Raw genomic sequence first — 25978 nt, 5'->3', positions numbered from 1 at the left:
GTTGCACTCCAGGAGCCGGGCAACATCATGGGTCCATGTGAGCCCTTTGCACCAAAGGAATTGCAGTGCAACATTGTCAAAACATTAGTTATTAAGCATTTTCTATGAAAGGATTGTCCAAGGGGCACTCCACGTTTCCAGGAAGTCCAACCAGATGGTTATTATTTCTGCGTGAGCACTCCTCAGTATCCTCCACACTTTACATTAAGACCGTGAACTGCCCCATTACATCCTTCATCTGTGTTTTATATTCTAGCATCGTAAGCTTTAAGGAGGAAAGAACAAACTAATTTTGCTGCAACCTTTTAGATATTTACTTATGATCAGCGAGAAGCAGGTTCAAATGAATGGCAATTGCATCGGTCTTATGTTCCAGAGTAGACTTTGTATCCAAAATGGTTTGCAATATGGCTTCAAACCTTTCTTTGTGTCTTTTTAAAATAGTTTCCATGAATTTTAGAGCTCCCTCAGTCTTAGAGACAGCATCACCTCTCATCACTGCCAGCTCTGCACTCGCAAGCTCTTACTTCCCTCAGATCGAACCATCACAAAATATATTTTACATATCATTATGTGATGGGTGTGTCCACTGTCTGTACCTGGCTCACTGCAGTGGCACTCTCAGCTTCCACTCAGTCTTGTCATTGGGTCCAAAGGATATTCAGAGTGCAGAGAACCGCTCCCCTAGACACCTTTCGGCATTGATCGAACCTACTGCCCTATATTTCTCTTCCTATATATATCCTTGAAATTTAAAGTATGCACTTGCTGGTGTGGCCATCACTCACTACTAAATATCACAGAGGACCCCAAAATAAGGACCCATCCAAGGTGGGGATGGCGGAGGTCATGTCCTAAACAGTCAGTAAATAGCATTCACAACAAGGTGGCTCCTGGGTACCCCAAATCAAGGACTGCTCACACCCCAGTGAGCTAGCTTTCTGGGCACAGCTACAAGGGCAGAAATCCCTGCACAGCGGTGCACAGCCCTTTGCAGCATCCCGCATCTGGGGTTGTAGTAGGCCCGGGACCATCGTGGGTCAGCACCCAGCGTGGCTGCTGGTACTCAACTCCAGGGGTCACCTCGGGCTGTGGTAAATATTTGATTTACCATCCTAATTTCTATGCAGGTAAGTACTTAAACAAAAATAACTCAATCGAAAAGAAAGACGCAGAGTCTGTGGTGTTAGAGTTCTTAGGGGTTTTATTCCTTAAAAAGGAATGGTTCTGGTACCGGATATCGGGTTCCTGCCACCACTGGGGTGCAGGAAGGGATAGAGCAATGCTTTATTGACAATACATAGCTTATATACTTAAATCATATACTGAAAACCAATACAGTAGGCGTAACAGCTGAGAGAAACAAGATAAGCACACACACATGTTAGCAATACGTAATCAGGAGGCGTGAACTAGGCGTGAACATAGAGGAGTGTGCTAGAAACGTCACATGTAAGTGTCACGAAGGGGAATCTTGCAATGTCAGCAGAAATCTGAGATCTGGATGCGCGCGCAGCTGCATGACGTGTGATTGACGTGGGACTGGAGGGTGCAGGGGACTTGACATTTACTCTAGCGGAAACAGACAGAAGTCTGGCATGTCAGATCAACTTGTACCTTTATCATATCTGATATCTGATGTTTGGGAACCATATTATCTAGAAGGAAAAGGTCTCTCGGACAGAGGCTATTCTATACTCACCGTGAGTGCGTGTATAAGCGTCTAGGTGTCTGCATGAGATGCGAGGGGGCATGGGCCTACCATGGTAACAGAGACTATGAATTACTTGGACGGAGACAGTGAGGCCGGGCCCTTTTCTCTGCAGCTGGAAGGATGTTTACTTAAACTAGTAGGCAGGAATGTATTTTTGAGGAGCGGAACAGATAATTCGAAGGTTGAATACAGTCTTGGCAGGCAACAGGCTGAGCTCAGCGCCGTGAGCCGCGCAGGGAGTAAGGCAGAGGTCACGGGTACAGAGGCCGGCCCAGGCTGAGGCATTTCAGAGTCTGAAGGCAGGAAAAGGCTCGATGGCAGAATTCAGGGCCTACTTCGCCTGGGCTGGAAAACGTGTAAAGTACACCACAAAAAGACGTTGGCAAGGCATACTTAGAAACGGAATACTCAACCCATTCAGGGTGGGTCTGAAAGAGGACATGTTAACGTTGGACGCAAATGTAATTGCGTCTTCATAGCTGGCACAGGAGGGAAGTTACATGCACTTTAAGCTGGTACATGAAGACGGTGGGGTACACGTTAGGGAACATTTCTTGACCATAAAATTTATATTTCCTCATTCCCTCCTTGTTCCCTACGGACCCTTCATGATATATCGATCCTCATGAACCGATCAGTCTGTTCACGTAACATCATTTGCTCTTCTTTCTTCTTCTCGCGTTTTGCATGAAAACTGGAATGCGGAATGCATGACGTGGCGCACAGACCGCAAATCGCTGGCCCACACTGTAGGCACAGGCAGCAACTGAATACTATGACAAGGGCAATGCCTAGGAAGGATAGGATCTTCCATCCCCAAGCAGTCAACGTTGTCCATAACCAACCGGACCAAGTCCAGGTGCCTGGATTCTGATGTATCAAACTTGCAATTTTATGAAGACGTGTGATAGCTTTATATACAGTTGGCGCGTTTTCTGGAATGAAAACACAGCAACTTGACCCGATGACCTTACAAGCTCCGCCTCTATCTGCCAAGATGACGTCAATAACAAGACGATTCTGAAGAACAACAACCCGCATGGCGGACTGCTCCTCTGTTAAGTTGCCTAGAGCGGAAGTAGTTTCATTCACTACTGCTTCGAGGGTTCTAGTTAATTTGCGTATCAGTTTACTGTTAAAGACAGCACCTAAGTAGGGGAAGAAACCTTTATTAAAGTCTGTATATTGCTCCCATGCCGTTTCAGTATAGTCGACAATCGGGAGATCTCTTCTGAGTCTACTGTTTACTAGATTTGTATTTCTGTGATAATCGGGAGGGGCCAGGAAAACAGGGGGCAGAAGGAAGGCAATGTAACAGGTACCATCCCAATCTGGAGGTAAGCGTATGTATGCGGTATGGCCACAAACAAAGTAGGAATGACGAGTAGCTCTAAATGTAGACCTGCCCTGATCACTGAATTCGACCACAGTGGTACATTTACTATGACCTAAGTGTACTGAACCCTTCTTTCTGAGACATAAATCACCAGTGACTGGTAATACTGACATAGCAGGGAGAACTGGTGCAGCTTCGGATTCAACAGTAAGAATCATGAGGTTAATTGTGTAATTACCTAATCCATATACTTCATTTTCTAGATCAGTTCCTGTCCTAGTGGGAAGTCCCTTCTTGTCAGGGTAGCAGGCGTTAAGCAGAACTAAGTTCAGGTTTCCCCAAACCCAATTTCCTTCGAAAATAGCAATATCAGAATCTAAAGAATTAATTAATCTAAACCACGCACCACATGAGCCATTGTGAGTGAACGGGTACGGAAAAAGAGGCAGAACTCCCTTGTATTTCTGGTAGGGAGGGAGTCGGCCACATATCCAACAATTGGTAGCATTGTTAGTCTGATGGGAGTGATGTAACATACTAATGAATGTATTGTTGCGCAGCGCAAGTCTGTAAGATAGCTCGTGTAAGGGTAATTCACTAAAAGAATGTTCGGCAGAGACATTGTAAGCAGATTGTGTATGCTTGAAGATAGGGTAATATACAGGCAGCAATATACTAGCAGCAATAATCAGAAGGCTTAGAAAAAACAAAACCAATAATGTCACTATACAGTGACTACGGAGTGATTTACAATATGCACGTTTCTTGAGTTGTCTCTCTCTCTCTCTATCTCGATCTAGGGGATACATGTCAGAAACTAATTTAACCGATTCACCTAGGGGAGGACTTAAACAATTAAACTGTCTGACTTGCTAGATCGTAATTTCGTTTTATACTCCTCTTGCGGAGTTTTCTCTCTCTTGGGAACTTTAAAGTCACTAGATTCTGGGCAGTCCTTTGAGGGGGTGGAGGAGTCAGTTTCTGGTAACAGTTCATTGCATTTCTTTATATGACTCGTATGGACCCACCCCTTTCTGCCCTCAACCTTGATGGCGGTCCTCGTGGTCAGAAGGACGAGCTTCGGCTCCTGCCAGCGGGGCTCCAGCGGACTCCTCCTATCGAAGTTGCGGATCAGCACAGTGTCACCTGGACGGACATCGTGCAGACATCAAGGAGGCAAGGTAATCTGTCAGCATATTACAATCAACATCAGTTATTTTCTTAGGCATGGGCGTCCCCCACATATTTGGTGGTCTGCAAAGACCACCTCATACGGGGATAGTCCTGATCTCGAATGGGGGACCATTCTGATATAGAACAGTGCAACTGGCAGGGCGACTATCCAGTCGACCCCTTTCTCTTTACATATTTTCGCAAGGCGTGTTTTCAGTGTCTGGTTATGTCTTTCTACAAGGCCAGCTGCCTCGGGATGTCGAACGCAATGGAATTTCCACTGGTATCCTAGCAGGAGTGAAACCTGCTTCATGAGCTCGGACGAGAAGGGCTGTCCGTTATCTGAGTACACGATACGAGGCAAGCCGTACCGTGGGAAGAATTCTCGAACCAGCTGCCTGGCAGTGGTCGGAGCAGTGTAATCTGGGACTGGATATGCTTCGGTCCAACGGGAAAGTGCACAAACCACTACGAGGACATACTTGAATCCTCGACATCTGTCCATCTGGATATAATCCATCTGGAGGACTTCAAAAGGGTGATCGGGAGGATGAAATCCACCTTGCTCTACAGGGACGCTTTTACCTGGATTGAACTGACAACAGATCATGCAAGTACGCACTTTCTGTTTTGCTGCTGCTCGTACATGTTTGTTGTACCAGAGATTCTGTAGACTGTCTAACATAGCTTTTTCTCCTAGGTGTGCTGGACTATGTGCGGTATTTATTATGACTTGAACCATAGAGTCGGGGAGAAACCATGTAGATTTTCCCTTCGTCACCCATCCCTGGTCTGTCTGGATCCCTCCTAATTCAGTCCATTTCTTGATTTCATCTGAAGTGGCATGTGTCTGGATATCGATTACATCTAGTGTGGGATCCTTAACAGTCATACAATGTGTCGGCACTATAATCTTTGTTACATCAGTTGTCTGGGTGTGAGTCAATGCTGTATGTTTTGCTGTTTGGTCTGCCAGGTCGTTACCCTGGGAAACAGAGTCTGTAACTTTAGTATGTGCTTTACACTTCATGATGGATTTGCCCGAAGGCAGATGTATTGCTTCTAACAGTGCTTGAATGAGGGGACCGTGTTGAATCTTGGCACCATGAGAGGTCAAGAAACCTCGTTCTTGCCATAACACCCCGAAGTCGTGTACGACTCCGAAAGCATAACGGGAATCAGTGTATATGTTAACATTTCTGTTCTTGGCTAGTATACAGGCTCGGGTCAGAGCGATGAGCTCTGCTGCTTGAGCGGACAGTGTGTCAATACGATGTGTTTCTTTGACTTCGGTTTCAGTGGTTACTGCGTATGCGGCCACTAACTCTCCTGTACTTGTTCTCATACATGAACCATCCACGTAAAGTGTCAGGTCTGGGTTGGTCAGTGGAACATCTGTTAAGTCTCGTCGGGGCTTTGTTACTGCATTAATGATCTCTATACAATCATGCGGAGCTGGATCTGTTATAATTGAGGGTAACAGTGTTGCAGGATTTAGAATGCTACAGCGTCTGATTTCTATGTGGGGCTGGAATAGCGTCAATTCATAACCTGTCAATCGTGCTATAGTCAAGTGTTGAGTCTGGGTTCGGTTTAGAAGGACCTCTACAGAATGTGGAACTTGTACTGTCAATGGATGTCCTAATACAATTGAGTCGCTCTGTCTGATTGCTAGGGCTGTCGCTGCAACTGACTTTAAGCATGCAGGGAGTGCCTGGGCTACTGAATCCAATGTACTCGAAAAATAAGCGCAAGGCTTATGTGAACCTGCTTGGTCCTGAGTGAGGACAGACAACGCTGTACCATCACGTTCTGTAACAAAAAGTGTAAAAGGTTTGCTGTAACATGGTGTCGCTAGAACTGGTGCTTGACATAAAGCTTTCTTTAATTCCTCAAAAGCCTGTGTATGTTCCTGAGTCCAAGGAAGGGCAGTCGAAGTCGCTGCCTCCTGTGTTGTCAACTGAATGAGTGGTTTAGCTAGAAATGCATACTGGGGAATCCATTGTCTGCAGTACGAGGTGAGGCCTATAAAGGCCCGCACTTCCTTTTGTGTCTGGGGTTGTGGCATATTTACAATTAACTGGATGCGGTCAGGAGTGAGCTGTCTCCCCACTTTGGACAGCAAGTGACCCAAGTACACAACTTGCTGAACACAGAATTGTAGCTTCGAAGGAGACACCTTGTGTCCCTTGTCGGCCAGAAAATGTAAAACTGTCAGTGATGCTTGTTCACATTCGGGTTCACTTCGTGCGGTGATCAGCAGATCATCGACGTCCTGCAATAAGGCAGTGTTAACTGGCATTTGGATACAATCAAGTTGTCTTTTTAGTGCTTGGCTGTAGATGCTGGGGCTTTCTGTGAATCCGTGAGGTGCGCGTGAAAATTTGAAACTTCGTCCATTTAAACTGAATCCGAAGAGATATTGGCTCTCTGGATCAATGGGCACACTGAAGAAGGCGTTCTTGAGGTCAATTACAGTAAAGAACGTTGCTTCTGAATCAATAGCAGTCAATAAGGATTAGATGTCGGGAACCACAGGATACTGTGGAACAATGCATGTATTCAGTTCTCGTAAATCAATCACCAGCCGATATACTGGCGGTGCATTGGGATCAGTACGTTTAAGAATCGGAATGATAGGGGAATTACAGATATTGGAGTCGGTTTCTACGACCACTCCTTGGGCAATGAGCTCTTCAATGATTTCCAGTAAAGCCACGACAGCATCGGGTGGTAACTTGTATTGTCTGATTCGGGGTAAAACAACTCCTGGTTTGAGTGTGACACGGTATGGTGTAATGTGCATGCAACCTACATCGGTTGGGCCTTGTGCCCACAGGTGTTCCGGTACATTTTTCAATCTGACATCAAAATCTCGTAATACATAGTGACCCTTGCAGTCACGCAGAAAAAGTCTAACTCGTTCCGGAGAACAACATATCACAGCTCCTAGAGCCTTCAGCGTCTTTATTCCTAACAAGTTTTCTGGACATGATTTCGTGAGTAACAAGTCTGTAACACGTGATAATGGACCTACTGCTAGGGGGACGGGTTCTGACACTTCATTTACAATAGGCTGTCCTGAAAAACCAAGGGAAACATTTTGTGAGCCTGAGAGGGGTGCCCCTGGGACTTCATTATGGCTGATTGTTGTGCGGCTTGCCCCTGTGTCAATTAAGAACTTTCTGTCTTTTCCCAATACTTGACTATGTACATAAGGACCCTCTTGATCTACAGGAATCTCGATAAGAGGCAAGCCAACCTCCCTCTCTAGGCTGTTTCATGTGTATCGCTGATAATCGGGATAATCAGATTGGGCATACTGGTACATTTACTGTGAAACTTGCTGAGTCGCGGTAATGGGCTGTGGCTGTGATACCGCTACGGTCTGGGCGGTGTGTGATGAAGCATGCATAGGCTGTGTGTTCTGTGAAGTCTGTGGCTGGACCTGGTCTTGTCTAGGCTGACGCGGTCTTTCTTTAGTTTTACCTGTCGCTATATTGTGTTTCAGGACTGGACATTCATTTACGTAGTGGCCTGGCTGCTTGCAATATTTGCATGTCCCTTTAACAGGAGCTGCTGAATTATTTGTCTGCGTCCCACCCTTTTTCTGACCGTCAGCTGGGACTGACTGGGCAACTAGTATTTTCATTTTCGTGTCTTTCATACGTCTTTGTTCATGTTCTTGTTCTTCTCTAATTCTGTTCTGATGATATTGTAACATTTGCAACATCTGAGATGGCGTATTTGCTTGCCATGTACTTTTGACTTTATATACACGATTCTTAACCTGTGTTAGGGAATTCTCTACTAATTTACTTACAAAAAGATGTGGGTATGACTCGCTGCTTGGTTTCAGGCCACTATTAATAATGAAACATTTCTCGAATCTTGAATAGAAGTCACTAGTATCTTCATCGTGTTTCTGTTTACAGGCTGAGATTGCGTCCCAGTCTTCCTTTTTAGTTAGTCAATAATCTTGGCAAAACCTGTACTATCAAACCTGGTAATGCTTTAGCTTTCTCCCCAAGGCCTAGCCCTGGAGTACAAATTTTTTCCTCGTCTTCTATTTCAGTCCATATAATTTTTTTATCTCCCACCTCCCATTCTTTTTCCTTGAGTTTCTCATAGATGCCGGTAGGCAACAGTACTTTTAGCAATTTCATAATATCCGTATATGTGTAATCTCCCATGAGTAACATATCCTTAAGTTCTCGGTGAAAACCTGCAGGGTCTTTATCATGACAGGGTACTAGTTTCTTCATCTCTAACAATTCTAACTTGGTCAAAGGTGTGTACACATACACACGTTTCAGGGTATTATCGGCACCCATAACTGGGTGTACTTCTCGTAAAGGATTCTGCCTGTCAAAATGCTCCAAATGAAACATTTTTCTTTCTGGGGGCGGAGCTGAAACATGTTGTGGGCCTAAGAAAGCGTTATATCTGTGCCGTTGCTCTAGAATTATTTGAATCAACTTGGTACTTAAGCCTCTCCATCTATTCATAAGTAGTGCTTCTAACGTATCAGGTAAGGGACCTGGGTCCGAATGTTGGTTTCTATATAACGTGAGAAGATGCTGAATCATGTATACACCAGCTAATTTCTGCTCGTCTGGGGAAATGTTCAGAAATGTCTGTGCTACTGTATCATCATTGTATATGCTAGGATTGTCAGCCCATAGTACTGCTGACCGGGCTAGTTCTTGTTCATCCATAGAATTTAGTACGTGGTACCCCATTCGTTCTTGAAGCATTTTATCGGTATCTTGAAACAGATATTCAGAAGAATTCGGTTTTGATATGCCAGACAGAAAAACTCTCTTGCTTTCTGGGCGAATACCTTTCCTAAGGTAATTTCCCTTACCCACATACGCTATCATTTCTTTAGTCGTTTCTGATTCTTCAGGTGCGCCCTCCTCAGAGGAGTCGTTCCTGTCGTTCTCTTTTTCTCTTTCGTGTATTTCTATTACTGCTCTTCTGATTTTCTTGTACATGCTTGCTATACAATTTTGTTTATCATGGTTTCCTTCGGCTATATTTTGACCCCACCTGTTTAGTGCTTCCATCTCTTCCTTGTCTGCTCCAGGCCTGTCTCGGTCTCTTATTAAGCAATTTATGAAGAAACGTAATACATAACCTTGAGTGTCAACTTTCTGGTGAGCCAGGGACTCTTTTATACTCTCAGGATCTTCCCCAGTCTGGACAAAATGATATATTCTATCTAGGTAGTCAGCCATCCCTGGGAATAACACTAGGTAATCTGTAGCTTGTCGTATACGTAGTGATGCTAACAACATTCTATCGTCTTTACCGGGCACTGGATCGTATCTGCAAATTGGAAGGGGTTCTTTAAGTACGTTAAAGCCTGGTGATTGGGGTGTACGTTGCTTCATTAAGTCCCTAACGTTTAATCGGCGTGTTGATGGCGGGGTTTGAAGACCTCCTGTCGCACCTCCTGAGGCAGAGGCTTGAGCATTATTTCTCTGTGGAGTCTGTATGTGTACCTGAACTTGTCTCTTATTAGGATCAGGCGCAAACGGATTTAGTACATTAATCTTAGATGGGGGAAGTGGTGGAGGTGGAGGAACAGGCTGTCGAACGGGTGAACTTTGTTGCGGTAATGGCGGGACATTGTCTCGGAGTGGGTCGCCACCTCCGTCACCGTCAGCCGGCGGTACTTGGGCAGGTGGATTGGCGTAAGCGGGAGCTACATCATCTAGATAGGAAGCAAGGAATATGTCTTTTGTAGTCCTGAATTTCTTCCTCTAACATCCCTTTCCTAGTTCCTATCTGTCTTAACTTATTGAAAAACGGCATCTTGTTACTTAGTGCTGGATACTCGATACTTGTTACTTACTTCTGAACACAGCTAGTTACACAAAAACACAGTAATGTACACAAAACAGTCACTCATACCACGACATTAATCACATGAGACATTTTGAACACATATGACTACCCTTGATACTAGATGTACTGCTAAACAGCACAGATACACTGTTGAGAACAGTGCAAGAACTTGGATGCTAGATGTACTGCTAAACAGCACAGATACACTGTCTAAAACAGTGCAGACTGTGTTTGTGTACCCAAACCCGTCTTTACCGAATACATAATAATGCACCTGTCTAGATGCGTCCCCAGCAATGGTACTCACCGGGAAGCACGGAACAGAAGGCCTCGGAAAACTCGACTGGACTGGACCGGACTGGACTCGACTCGACTCGATACGTGAATACTTCGGAACTGGTGGGCCTCTTGACACCTCGGACCTTGCTTCTTTCGGCTAGGCTCTGGTCGGGATCCTCCGCACTCCTCACCGCCTCGTCTGGGTGCTGATCGCAGTCTCCGTCACCTCCGTAGGCCTGAGGGAGATGCAGGAAATCCTGCGGGTACGCGTTGTGTCCGTCTCGACTGTGGCAGGGGGCCAAGGCTGCAACGCACCAACCGGCGCGTGGGGTGGGGGAGGGGTCCCTATTCGGGCGCCAGAATAATGTGGTAAATATTTGATTTACCATCCTAATTTCTATGCAGGTAAGTACTTAAACAAAAATAACTCAATCGGAAAGAAAGACGCAGAGTCTGTGGTGTTAGAGTTCTTAGGGGTTTTATTCCTTAAAAAGGAATGGTTCTGGTACCGGATATCGGGTTCCTGCCACCACTGGGGTGCAGGAAGGGATAGAGCAATGCTTTATTGACAATACATAGCTTATATACTTAAATCATATACTGAAAACCAATACAGTAGGCGTAACAGCTGAGAGAAACAAGATAAGCACACACACGTGTTAGCAATACGTAATCAGGAGGCGTGAACTAGGCGTGAACATAGAGGAGTGTGCTAGAAACGTCACATGTAAGTGTCACGAAGGGGTGGATACAAAGCAGAATCTTGCAATGTCAGCAGAAATCTGAGATCTGGATGCGCGCGCAGCTGCATGATGTGTGATTGACGTGGGACTGGAGGGTGCAGGGGACTTGACATTTACTCTAGCGGAAACAGACAGAAGTCTGGCATGTCAGATCAACTTGTACCTATATCATATCTGATATCTGATGTTTGGGAACCATATTATCTAGAAGGAAAAGGTCTCTCGGACAGAGGCTATTCTATACTGACTGTGAGTGCGTGTATAAGCGTCTAGGTGTCTGCATGAGATGCGAGGGGGCATGGGCCTACCATGGTAACAGAGACTATGAATTACTTGGACGGAGACAGTGAGGCCGGGCCCTTTGCTCTGCAGCTGGAAGGATGTTTACTTAAACTAGTAGGCAGGAATGTATTTTTGAGGAGCGAAACAGATAATTCGAAGGTTGAATACAGTCTTGGCAGGCAACAGGCTGAGCTAAGCGCCGTGAGCCGCGCAGGGAGTAAGGCAGAGGTCACGGGTACAGAGGCCGGCCCAGGCTGAGGCATTTCAGAGTCTGAAGGCAGGAAAAGGCTCGATGGCAGAATTCAGGGCCTACTTCGCCTGGGCTGGAAAACGTGTAAAGTACACCACAAAAAGACGTTGGCATGGCATACTTAGAAACGGAATACTCAACCCATTCAGGGTGGGTCTGAAAGAGGACATGTTAACGTTGGATGCAAATGTAATTGCGTCTTCATAGCTGGCACAGGAGGGAAGTTACATGCACTTTAAGCTGGTACATGGAGACGGTGGGGTACACGTTAGGGAACATTTCTTGACCATAAAATTTATATTTCCTCAGGGCCCAAACGTCATATTCCCTGACTCCGCTGGGTCGTCATATCTAAGTAACGAATAAGAGGACAGTCTCTCACCACTCAAGGATGTCTTCTACTCCACATTCCTCATCGGCCTACTCAGAAGGGAGCCACCACCTTGATTCTAGGTGTACGTTCAGGCAGAGTTTTTCAAGTTGGCTGGAGTCCTTGGATCACAGCCGCAGTGTTTACCTTATCCTAGGTGTCACACTCAGATTAGCGCACCCTGAAATAGAAGTTTTAAAGAGAGGATAACTGTAGATTCTGGCTGCAGGCATGAGGAGCAGGGCAGTAGAGCGACTCACTCCGTTTAGCAGTATAAGCCAGCCTGTCATCTTGAAAAATAAGATATCATTTTACATCCTTAAACATATTGAACTTTATCCATTGGAAAACAGAAGCTGCAGAGACCATTCCAAACAGGTATCCTTTAAAACTGAAGATTTCCCACAGCAAACACAAAAGAAGTGCAATGCCAGGATTGGGGGGAAAGTTCTTCCTGGTCATTGTGTCACACAATTTCAAGCTTACTGGAACACTTGGCCCTAACCAATGCTGCCAGCATCTCTGTTCAACACACACCCTCAACTCCCCACTGCATTTGCATGCAGCCACTAAGGGTAACACCAGTGGCAACTCAATTGGCCTGATCATCCTTCTATAGGGCTGTGCAGCAAATGTCCATTCCATCTTCACTGTCTGTACTGGCATTCTCTCCAAGTGTATGGATGAACAGTGAATATCAATACTGTCAGCACTGCCCATAACATCATTCTCTTTGTGTGGCTGGCCGGATAGTGAATACCCATTTTGTCTCTGCTGTCTGTGCCACATTCTCTCCCAGTGTATGGCCGGACAGTGAATGTTGGTTCTTAATGACCAAAGTAGAGAGCATTCTCTTTTATTGTAGGGTGGGACAGTGACTCTATAATCCATCTGTGCATTCTGCCTCGGCATTCTCTCCCCGCATGGTGTAACATGGAATGGCAGTTCCTTCTTTTCTGTCCCCCCATGCCATCATTGTTGGTTCAGAAATGGGAGAATGATCAGGGGAGAATAAGAATGAGGAAAACAAAAAATAGGGCAAATTTGCTGAGCAACATATTTTAAAATACTAACATTACTTAGTACGTCTAATTTCATAGTAAATATTCTACTTTTATTCATCTTGCCTGCAATGAGTATGAAAGAACAAGTTACCAAGGATTTAAGCAGTGTTTGTGAAGGGTGTTGGTGCAACCATTTATTAGAAGGAATAAAATACCCTCTGCTACACTTGTTTTTCTGACCTTATAAAGAAACTCAGCCTTCAACCTCACATCTCTATATGGTCATGGAGCTTCTCAATTACTTGCAATATCCCTATAATTTACATTGATGCATCATCCAATATATATGGTTCATGTTTTAACCTGTGACAATTTTTTTTTGTTTTCACCAGTGTACATTGTTCTTACTTTGGCATGATTATATTGCTCTCTTTTGATCCATTATATATTGTTCTTGTTCTGACATGTATATTATTTTGACTTTAAACTGTGTAGATTGTTACTATGTATTTAGTTCATGGTTCGACCTCTGTATATTTTTCACATAATTCAACAAATTTTCCAAGTGAAGCCCAAGGTATAGCAAAAAATTATGAAAAAGAGAGTTGAGGAATCCTGACAGAGTTTTGGTAAGCCTTTGATTTTGAACAGCTGAGTCGTGGCATTGTGGTCGGTCTCCAGGAAGGAACATGTCCTGGTCCCTTCTTTTTCAATCTAAAGCCTTCATCTGGAGGGGGTCGGTGTTTGCAGACGGATTGGAATTATGAGTTGTATTTTTTTTAACACACCCAGTAATCATTGCGTTTGTTTAATAGCTCACCATTGGTTCATTTCTGGCAGGTTTTAGTTGCTGAAATTTAACAGGGGAAAAGTATACATGATATACCGTTCCATGCTGATGTTGGTGCGGTAAGTAGCAATCTCTGCATGTTATTCCCCAAGAACTCATAATAGGTGTTATTTAACACATTCAATAAACAACGGATCCAGCGCAAACATTATTCACAAACTGTGAGAAACAGCGTCACGATGATGATGAACCCGGAGTCAGGATCTAAGAGCATCTTCATGAGGGTTTTATTGAGACTCTATGGGACTTTTAATAGGAAGGGAAAGTTGTATAAAGATAATACACCGTTGGATTCTTACCCACTGCCCACGAGCTCGATCGCTGTCTTTATTAAGTCAGTAACGTTGAAACAACCTGGCTCGTTCTTCACCCACTTCCGCACCTCCTCCATGGCCTTAGCGTTGGGGCAGGCGAAGTAGGTATCCGCGAACCGGTCACTGACAGTCACAGCGCAATGCGCCAGCGGGGCCAGGGACATCTCCAGGAAGACACCTCCCTTCGGAGCACCTGTGCAGAGAAAGAGTACATGTGAGTGAACTTCAGTTGATAATATGAGCCAAATGTCTTTAAAATCATCAAACTGGAACTTTCATGCCCTTCCCATGAGCATTGACACATATGCTGTGGCTGCCCAGTCTCCCTCAGAAGGTGCCATATTGCACCGTCACAGAAAAGCAGAAGACGGTTATTTACAAGTAATAAGCGGTCACATTAGGCATGGGTAAATGCAACACCATTTTACATGTTCATTTTTTAAAGTTGTCATCTTTCTTGAGTGTTGACAATTGACACACATCTGCTTGCATGCCTGTATGGATAATATTCTCTGAAATGAATTTTTCTTACATTTACATTTCTTCGTCGGCATATATTCAGCACCCAGAGCATTCTGTATGACAGCTGAAGGTTACTGCGCACATTGCTATGTTTGTTCTTGTTTGCTCTGCGACAGCTGTGTCAGGATGAAATCAATAATAACGGCCTGACTGGGGCTTCCGTATGGTAACATGTTTGCAGTTTATTATATAATCAACATCACTCTTTTGTTTAGTTAGAGGAGCATTTCGCTGCACTGCCGAGGTCGTCCCCTGATGGATTTCAAGCCCAGATTAATCCTCCTTACATCCTGAGAAGGATGGTGCCCAACTCTCTAACAAGATGATACATACCTACAGGTAACTTGGGAGTTAGATCACCCGCCAGGGATTCCGGAGGATTTGCCCATCTTAGGAACACTAAGATATTGAGCATTGAGTAGGAGCATAAATATCGCTGTGCATATATGAAAGCATATATTCTATGTAACAGCACAAAGGTTGGACTGTTGATTTTCTTTAACATTCTTGTGATGCTGATTACTCTGTTTGGTTTCTGTCTATTATTCATTGCACAGCATGTATTTTACACAGGAATTTCTTTGCTTCCATATGTATATCGTGTGTCTCTCTTTAGCCATATATTAGTTGCCCAAATGAAAGGGGTCTAGTTCTATTTCCGTGATTTCCTTTGGGAGTTAGAGTTGTCATGCTCTGAGACTGCACATACCACCTGTTACCTTGGTAGGTTAGGGGTACATTTGGTGCACTGTGAGCTATCCAGAACGTTGGAGGCAAGGATCTATTTCATTCTGAAACAAACTTGTCACCGTGCAGCAATTTTTTGTGTCCCCTATCATGAAAGAAAAGGATATTCCACGAGTTTCCATCTTTTTCCCTATCACCCCTCGCATACTCCTTTGTGCAGACCAGTGTGTTGCAATTACTTGAGGCCACAGCCGGAGCCTTTTGGCCTGGGACGGAGAGATGCAGAGACTGGTCCAAAGTGGTGACACCATTCACAAGAGCGTTTATTTGGTAGGAAGGCATATGTTCTTGAGCCATCCAGGTGGGAGCAATGCTCGGCTTTGGGACCTCCTTCCATGCTGCCGATGAAAAGCCAGCCCCCTTTCCACCTCTCGTGGGAGCTTTCTGAAGGTTCCTGCTCTTCTCTCAGATCTCCTCTTCCTACTTGGTTTCTATTTGTCCTTCTCACCTTGCTGATCACAGTTCCTCCCCCTTTTCAAAGAGTTGTCTCTTTATTATGTTTGCCATTCCATCAGCTCTTTCTCTGTCACTCTTGCCCCTTGGATAAGACATCAATAAAGGTGGTGGGACTTCATGTTCAGATGCAAGCTGTCTCTTTCTGATGAAACATCAGGTACTTGTGTCTCAAGCAGTCTCTAATTTAAGTAGATGATTGTGAAGAATGGGGCGAGTTCTATGCCCTGACATACATGGCGTGGTATCCCCGCCAAAGCTTTTGCCTGCACTCCTCTTATTTTCCTGAACGTGATTTGTTGGCATAACAACTCTGCACACCTTACCACCAATAACCAGTGCTAAAGTGCTTATGCTCTCCCCTTTCAACATCAGTCAATCAATCAATCAATCAATCAATCATATCATTTGTGAAGCGCACTACTCACCCGTGAGGGTCTCAAGTTGCTGCGGTGGCGAATGCTGCTATTGCTCGAAAAAACAGGTCTTGAGGAGTTTTCTGAAGGTCAGCAGGTCTTGGGTCTGCCGTAGGTGGATGGGGTGGGTGTTCCAGGTCTTTGCGGCGAGGTGGAAGAACGATCTGCCGCCGGAGGTCGCTCTTCACAAGTGGGGGACTTTGGCGAGGGCGAGGTTGGCGGAGCAGAGCTGGTGGGTGGGGGTGTAGAAGCTGAGTCGTCTGTTGATGGTGAAATTGGCCTATACCTAAATGGCACATGGTACTAGAACATCCCTGTTATATGGTTCTAAAAGTACCCAGGGCCTGTAAACTAATTGTTGCTAGTGGGCATACCATTAAAGGCGAAGGAATAACCCTGTGCCTCCAGGAACGTGGATATTGTTGATCTAGTCTACAAAAAGTTCAGTTGGGTGAAAAATATTACTTTTGCACCATGACAATTAAATTAATAGACTTTTTTTGTAGTCTAAATATAGAACTGGACACACCACAAAGATACTTCAAGCCATATATATATTTCATTTAGTGAGTATGGATTCTAATAATATATATATTTCATTTAGTGAGTATGGCTGTCATACACAACTTGAACAAAAACAGTTTATAGGTGACTGATGTGACATATAGTAATATATGATTTACCAATGATAGAATGACAAACTTTCCATAAACGCATAAATAACAAAACAATGAAGGATCTCTGTCCAATTATAAAGTTCAAAAGTTGCCCGCCATTTCAACAGTTCATGGTTACAGTGACTAAGGACATGAGTAAATTGTACATCAACGTTTCAACCCTGGTATCTGTATTACGGAAAGGGAGTCATGTAGGGACTTCTTCAGGACAAAATGAACCACGCTGAGACAGACTGAATTAAAAGAGGGGGGGAGTTGGTTGAATTAGATGGGTGTGTCTTCACAAGTAATATTACAAAATGGAAAAAGGGTGGCTAAAGGGCGACTCGATAGCCAGTAGGTATATATAGTTAGGACCTAGTTACCATAGGAAATCCCCAACATTCTATTGGGAATAACTTTGGAGCTGATTGAGGAATCTGTGTGTAATTTTCCTTAAAATTGCCTCCCTCCGCTCCGCTCCTTCCTTGAAAGTTTCGGGGGGATTCGTCAATCGGGGGCCGAGAAAAAAGGGGGGTCCCAAAACGTGTTTTTGCCATGTTAATTTCCATAGGAAACTTTAGACACGGCTACAGCCCGAACGGCTCAATGGAATTACACCAAACTTGGCAAAATGGTAGTGACTGGTATGTAGTAGTGCCTTTTCTATATTTGGTGAAAATCGCTCCAGTAGTTGTTGAGAAAATTGAATTTTCCCAAATTATACATCTATGGGCGGGACACCGTGAGTGGACTGTAAGCTTACTGTACTCTATACCTTCCCGAGTATGAGCTGCATGCTGATTGGCTGCCACTGTCTGTCAAGACTCCAAAACAGACATTGTTGGCAGCCATCTTGTGCCTCTGTAGACTGAGGCACAGGAAGGTAGAAAAACAAACGTGTAGAACTCAAAAAGGGGGCAGGGTAGAAGCACCCTGACCCCCTAGGCCTGCTCAGGGGATCCCACAAGGCCCCCCCAGGCCTTAATTTTTTATTTTTTCAGAAAATCACGGGGGTACGCGCACCGTACGCGTACCCCCGCGATTTCCCAAAAATAAATATTTTGGGGGGGCCTTGTAGGACCCCCTGAACAGGCCTAGGGGGTCAGGGTGCTTCTACCCTACCCCCTTTATGTGTTGTGCACCTTTGTTTCACTGCTTTCTTGTGCCTTGGTTCTACCTATTTAACAGAATTAGCATCTAAAAAACCTTGCAAATTCACTGAAAAAACCATAGATTTCAGCCACATTATAGTTAAGAATTAGCATTTAAAAAACCTTAGAAATTCACTGAAAAAAACATAGGTTTCACACATGTTATAGTTAGCTGGATATTTCACTCATACAAACCCATTGAAATTCACCTGTTATAGTTAGTTCAGCTAACTATAACTCGCGCGTCCGCAATGCACTGCTGATGACATCACATGTTACATCACTCAAGACATGGTCAGTGAAATCAAATAACATCACTGATGACATGTAGGTGCCCAAGCACTTGGGGGCATATTTACAAGGGCCGTATCTCCGCTTTTTTTGGCTTTTAAAGCCAAAAAAGCAGAGATAATCTTTTCACCCTATTTGCAAGCCAGTGCTAACATGCATTAGCACATGTTAGCAGCCGTTTTGCCGTAGCCCCGCTTTGCATCTCTAATGAGATGCAAAGTGGGCATCACTGTGCGTCCCCCACCAAATCATCAAATCAAGTAAGAGAAACCCCATAAAGAACAGAATTCACTCCAACTCGCACAACTTGAAGGAATTCTTCACCATCATACAAGAATTCACTAGACCCCAGAGTGAAACTACCAACGTCCCTCCCTCCCAATACCTCTTCAACAAACTCAGATCCTTCTTCCACACAAGTTCAAGACGCTCTACGACAACTTCGATGACCAAGACCATGGCACCGACCCTACCCCCCCATCAGGGAAGCAACCCAGCAGACCCTCCTCACCTGGACCCCTGTCACCACAGAAGACACCGCAAAGACTATGAAAAGCATCTACGCCAGAGCACCCACTGACCCCTGCCTGCTGCACATTTTCCACTAGGGCAGCCACCACCATCGCACCAGAACTACGACAATCAACTGCACCCTTGAAACAGCCACATTCCCCAATGGCCAGAGGTGCACCAAAGTCAAACCCCTCCTCAAGTAGCCCTCTGCAGACCCGACTGACCTCAAGAAATACAGGCCTATCTCCCTTCTCACCTTCACTGCCAAAGTCATCAAGAAAGTCGTCAACACCAAGCTAACACACTTCATAGAAACCAACAACATCCTCGACTCCCCTCAATCCGGATTCCGCAGCAACCACAGCACCAAGACCACCCTCATAGCCACCACTGACAACATCCGCACTGGAGTTCTGGACTTTTTGGTTCCGTCCAGAGGTGTCAGGGAACAACACCCAAAGACCCCGGAGTTCCACCTGCCTTGGTGCGCAAATGAACAGAAACACGGGCTTCTCGATGGTGGCGTCAAAGACCAAAGGTTTATTACTGCAGGGACACAGAAGTCACAGAAACTACGCATGGGCAGTGTCTAGGAGCCTGTTCAAATTGTACAAAGAGGGTTGCTCATATACTGATTTTTTGGCCTTCAGGCGAATTCTTCACATGTTAGTACTTTCCCAAAAACCTTTGTGTCACAAACAATAAATATTTGGTGTACACAGGAACCGTTGATAAAATCTGATACAAAACATCTATGGAGAGGGGTTCCCACTAGTTCATCACAATCCCTTGTCAATATTGCATTCAAGAGCCGGACCGCCCCATCGTAAATTTCGTTACCTCCCCCTAATAAAGGCAAAGAAGGAAAGGAGCAGAGCCAGGTGCAGAAGATAGGAAAGCGGGATAAGAGATGTTTGTGGGTTGTAAATGGGCAAGGCTACCGGCTTCGGCCGCCTAATCATGATCGGGACAATGGACACGAGAACCAGTTCAGGTGGGCTGGCCTCGGGCAGAGGAGGCAGCCTTTGTCGAGTCATGTAGCTACAGCGTGATCTGTTTTAAGGTGCACGTGTCATGAAAGAGGTGAATCTCCGGCTAAGGCTACGTGTCCTTAATCGAAATGAAGTGATCAGAGGTTATTGCATATGTGAGGGCAAGAAACACAAAATGGCGGCCATGATCTAAGATGGATGCCGTGGGTAGATCAGAAATGTGTTCATAACAGGAGTGCTCTTGCTCGTAGTATAGCGAAAACACCAGGATATGCTAAATGGATCATTTGCGGTTCGCTGATACTAATATTATGTATTTCCGACAATATTGAAAACACGGGTTCAAATCGTCACGGAACCTCAGCACCCTCCTCGAACAAGACCACACTGCAGCCCTCATACTACTAGACCTCTCAGCAGCCTTTCACACCGCCTCTCTCCGCACACTAGCCACCAGAGTCCACGATGCCGTTATCCAGGGAACAGCCTTACACTGTATTTAATTGTTTCTCTCAGGCAGAACACAGTTCTCCCTCTCTGAACTCACAGAGATCAGATGTGGAGTACCCCAAAGATCCTCCCTCAGCCCAATGCTCTTCAACGTCTACACGGACCCCTCTCACCAATCATCAGAAAACATGGACTCAACATAGTTTCATATGCCTACCACACACAGCTCATCCTCTCCCTCACCACAAAACCCGAAATCACCAGGCACAGTTTCCAGGAAGGAATGAAGGACGTCACATCCTGGATGAGCACCATCTGCCTGAAGCTCAACTCGGAGAAAATGGAAGTTCTTGTCCTCGGATCCGCCGCCTCCCCATGGGACGACAGCAGGTGGCTACCCGCCTATTGGAAACTCACTCACCCCTACAGACCACGCCTGCAATCTCGGCATCAGAGTCGACTCCTCACTCACCATCAAAGGACAGATCAATGCTGTATTCCACATGCTTCAACACCCTCCGCATACTCCACAACACCTTCAAATGGATCCCCCCTCGACTCCAGGAAGACCGTCGCCCACGCACTTATCACCAGCAGACTGGACTATGGAAACGTAATGTATGCCAGAACCAACAAAACACTCCTGCACAAACTCCAGACCGTCCAGAAAGCTGCAGCCAGACCTATCCTTGACGTCGGACAACAGGACCACATCCCCCAGCACCTCTGCAACCTCCATTGGCTCCGCGTTGAAATAAGAATAACCTTCAAACTGCTCAAACACGCCTACAAAGCCCTCCATAGCACTGACCCCAATACCTCAATGAAAGAATCTCCTTCCATGCCCGCAAGAGAAACCTGTGCTCTAGCCTTGGTCCCCCGCGTCCACAGGGCCAGAGCGGGTGGCAGATCCTTCTCCTACATCACGGCAGAGACTTGGAATGAACTCCCCCTCAGCATCAGACGAAGACCGACACTGCACCTATAGTGCCTTTTTATTATTCCATGCAAAATCAAAAGATGAATAGGAGAAATTAGGTTGTTGGTTGACCTGGGAGTTAACCCTGCTCAAGCAACAGCCACACTCACTGTCAGGGTGATGCACCTCCAGCGGATAACATTGAGGACTGTCTGGGACTGTGTTGGACACAATCAGGGACTCAGTCAAGCACTGGTAACTCAGTAGAAAATGTAAGTGCAAAGATGAGCACAGTGCTGCCCAGGATCACACAAGAAGTCAGAGGAGAAAAGGGATCCAAAGTAGAATCCTGCACAAAGGAACAAGATAGCTAGAACTCAGAAAGGATAGGCACTCAAAAGGTGATTTGATATTCAGAATAACTACACCCAGGACAGATGTGAAAGTCATATACATATATAACAACATTAACAATAAAGGGGGGTGTGGGGTAAAGCACTGGGGATCTCAACACGGTAAGACTGAAACGAAGTAAGTTCCTCACCCACAATTGCTGTTACAGATACTAACTGCAAATACCCAAATATAGGATATGCATGACCCTATAGAACTCGCCAGTCATTGGCCGGTTACTCTTCTCCCCGCAGGCTCAGGGATTATGGAACGCTTTGTAGCCAGCCAACAACTGAGTCATGATGGACCCTAGATTACTCCCAAGGAGGGTTTCACCTGAATCGGAGGCAGAATCTCTTCTGTTGCCTATTGCTGCATTTGTCGGTGGCATTCGACACGGTAAACCATATTCTACTCCTCTTTAGACTTCTGGACTGTGGAATAAAGGACGCAGCCATACCATTATGGGTGATATGATCTTCTCTGGACCAAGGGCTCTCAACATTGGAGCTCCATAAGGATCATTTCTTTCACCACATCTATTTACCATTTCCATCTTCCTGTGGAGCTCAGTAATTCTAAAGTTCCATTGTAGTTTTTATGCAGTTAATATTCTGACTTTCCAAGTGTCTTCCAAAATTACAGATTTATTGACTGTCTCCTCAAGATAAAAGAGCATTGGCAAAGTCTATAGTTCTCTTCTTTGTGAGAGCCATTGGCCCTGCCAATGTCTTTTTACGTGTGTACTGAATATATTTCTCTTTTTCTAATAATCAATACATTTTTTATTTTAAGAATGGGAACTGATACAAAGAGCAACATTTCTGCAGCAAGAAACAATATATTAAACACATGGCAGAAAATGCACAATGAAAGAAGGGGACATGGGAAGAAAAAGGGAAATTTGAAGTGATCACAAATAATACAAAGGTGCACCCTGGGAGAGGATGGGAAGAAGAGGGTCAATTGCATTTCATCTGCTAAGTTTAATTTCATGAAAAAGTAGTGACAGTGGTATTCCGCTGAAATCGTTTAATGAATGGCATAATGTACCAGCACAGGTAGCATAAGGCAAGAGTGTTGCACCAAAGGTTATCAAGTGCTGCAAAAAAACAGGTGATTGTTCAACATTATCAGCATTTTATTTTTTATTTATTTTTACTTTTCAAAAACCTTTATTGGAGACTTGCAAAGTACATATTGTATGACATCAAGTTCACTCAAAATTATTAAGATCATCTTGTACATGTTCCTTGCTGAAAAAGTTTGTAACATGCTATATGCCTTCCTCCCCCCCCAATATAACCCTCCCCATCCCAAACACCCCAGCTTGATGACATGTTCCAGAAATCAACGACAGTCCACTTCGAAATCCAGAGGCAACAGACGAAATTCGTAGCACACACAGCATCGCATTTTGCGATGCAGTGTGAGCTACGAAATTCGTTTTATTTATTAATTTGTGTACTTACCTGCCAATTATCCATGTGCCGGTTTTTAGCACCCTCCACCCTGCCCCTCCTCCTCCCCGCCTCCCTGCCCCACCGTAACTCCCTCCACGGCCGCTGCTGTTTTTTGCTCCTATCATAGCGGACATGCCCTCAAAAACCTCTGCCCAGTAAGCTGCCACCTGAGGGCAGGGCCATGCCAAATGCATGAAATCCGCCCCTTCCTGCCCACATCGTTCACATTTGTCATCGGTCCGTAGGAGGAATTTATGTTGCCGAACCGGTGTATGGTACAGTCTATGTAAAAATGTAAAATGCATTAACTACAATCTCCTGTTAGCCATTATTGCCTCTGTCTGTGTACAGCAGGCTTCCCCTTGTTCGTCTGTGAGGGGAACGTCCAAATCATTATTCCATCCCGTTCTGGCTCTTAGAGGGTGAGATGGGGAATTGGCCACACACTTATACAACATGGAAGTGACATGTCTGGGGGCTTCTGCCTGCAGCAGTGTGTGCAGCGGTGCAAATGTATCAGGTTCTGTTGGAAATGACGGGGTTATAGCTTTTACACTTTGTCTGAGTCGAGTATACATAAATATGTCCATAGTGGTAGGTGGGTGCTCCCCCAAAAATTGTTTCTGGGTCCTGAACTGTCCCCCGGTATACAGATCCCCCGCTGGTGCTGTAGTGCAGTTTGTCAAGCATTCTACGACATATTCCTTCATATGTGACCTGTAAAAGCTGATTACAAGACAAGGCCATCCTAGGGGAATACATTAAGGTAGTCTCCAGCTTGTGGGCCATCCACTGCCACGCCGCTATAGTGCAGTCCACGGTGGACGGATCGCGCTCTCGTTCCCTGACTGATGTAAACAGGTACCCCTCAGGGGGTGTCGGGGCCATAAGACATCCTCCACCACCAGATGAGGCATGAATGGAGGCGCGTGGAGCCAATATACTGCAAAGTGCGCCTGCGCACAGTAATAATATTTTTCAAAGTTGGGAACATCGTATACATTATCAGCATCTTTTTAATTATTTTTGAGATTAGAGGATTGGCTTTATGTGTAAGTTAATGTGTATATGAAGTTCCCTTCGGCCTCATCTCAGTGAGCAAGCACTGAAAGCAAGTTTTCTGACAGAGTTACACTGACGTAAAGTCCCTAAAGATAGGACTCCATTTCTGACAGGTCCTCAGATCAAACCCCGATCACACTCCCTCCAGGTTCAGCCATATCTGTTATAAAAAATAATTTCATGCATGTCGTTCTGCCTTATCATTTGTCGACTTAAGGAAATGACAGAAAGAGTCAATGTGTTCTGATAAAGGCCCAAATATAGCATCTGATTAGACACTTGAGGCCTGATTTAGAACTCAACGGATGGGTTACTTCATTACAACAGTGATGTAAAACCAGTCCCCCGATTCATGAATCCTACGTGATATTATGGGATTTGTATTTCAGCAGATAGGATATCCGTTACAGATGTGACCGAGCTACCCGTCCGCCAAGATCTAAGTGCTTCTATCAATATGTCAAGGCCACCAAGAACCCTCTCCAGACAAGTTATCAAAGACGTGTAGTTCAAATTTACGTCAACTTGTCTCCCATTTTCTTAGAGATATGTCCAGGTCCTTTTCTCTGGTGCCTGTCATCTATACGCCACATTCCTAAACTATGTCAAAGGTCTTCATCCCTGATAATGTTCAGTATTTAAGGACCACGACTCAGACCCTTAGGGAGAGAGGTCCTTCATCCAAGATTATCCTGCAAGACACCATTCGAAGTTGATCCTGGTGATTGCCTGCATTCAGATCAGCTGATGCATCCTGCCTGAAGCTGATAGGAGTGAAGTACCCCAGAGAGCTGCTCCCACAGTGCGTTTGCCACTCGCAGGGAATACTTCTGCCAGGGCCCCTCTGATAACAAAGGCCTGAGCGGTCAACAAGGTGTGCAATGTGCTGCTTATTTCCAAGAAACTCTAGTCCACTAGTTGCTCTACTACATGCTCTCCTAGGGTAGCGCTTAGAAGTAGATTTAGAGTGCTAGACTCTTAGATCACATTTTCTAAATTGTTAAAAATTTTGATTTTATTCTCATTGTTTACAACGTCTCCTTGCGGTCTTTATGATATCTTACATGATTCTTCTAGATATACTGAAAAATAGTTTCACCCTTTTGTAATAAACACTTTTAGTTACAAGTGTCTGTTCTTCTTCTTAGTTCTGTGTGTGTGACTGGGAAGAGTGAAATAGGATTAGTGTTACTGTGATGCCCGATCCCTTTTTAGAGATTGTTATTAGCCCACTGATTTCCCTTCAACAATGTATTGAGTGGAGTTTTGAGGGACATCAATAATCTGCCTTTAGTATTCAGCATTGGTGCATTGAACTGCCTTTACTCAGGTCACCCGTGGGTGGGAAAGCAAACCTTGTAGAGCTACACCAGAGTTGTAGCTTATGATACAACACCCAGTGAATGGAGTCAATCAAGTGGGGAGTGATAGATTGATTTCCTGACAGGGATGTCAGTAGAACCATCCAGAGTCGATGACAACAAATCTATAGCTTGGGGAAAAACTGACAGGGTGGACAGGAAGAGACCCAGAGCAAGGTGTCCTGAGTACAATTTCACAGCATATGTTACCTCAGATGGCTCTACGAGCATTCATAGGTGCCTCACTGTGCAATACTTTTTTGAACCCCAAAGAATCTCCTCGCATTCACAAAGATAAATCTATACCTCAGTCCCTGAAGTGTGGCAAAGAGCAGTCAGTCTTTACTAGAGGAACATGTGTTAAGCATTTCAGAGCACCAGCATGGACCATAAGTAATTCACTCGACTCGAAAAAAAT

The 25978-nt window shown here is 44.9% G+C and overlaps 1 protein-coding gene across 1 annotated transcript in view; it reads right to left on the bottom strand.

Annotated features, from left to right (window-relative positions):
• Window positions 1-25978, bottom strand: part of LOC147725242 (nicotinamide N-methyltransferase-like) — a 149750-nt gene that overhangs the window by 22095 nt on the left and 101677 nt on the right. The window contains exon 2 of the mRNA XM_086966555.1: window positions 14154-14361. Within this exon, the coding sequence (XP_086822681.1) occupies window positions 14154-14361 (208 nt within the window). The remainder of the gene's footprint in view (window positions 1-14153; window positions 14362-25978) is intronic.

The sequence above is a fragment of the Lissotriton vulgaris genome, chromosome 4_1, assembly GCF_964263255.1.
Source record: "Lissotriton vulgaris chromosome 4_1, aLisVul1.2, whole genome shotgun sequence".
Lineage (NCBI taxonomy): Eukaryota > Metazoa > Chordata > Amphibia > Caudata > Salamandridae > Lissotriton > Lissotriton vulgaris.
This window is presented reverse-complemented; position numbering and strand designations above follow the sequence as displayed.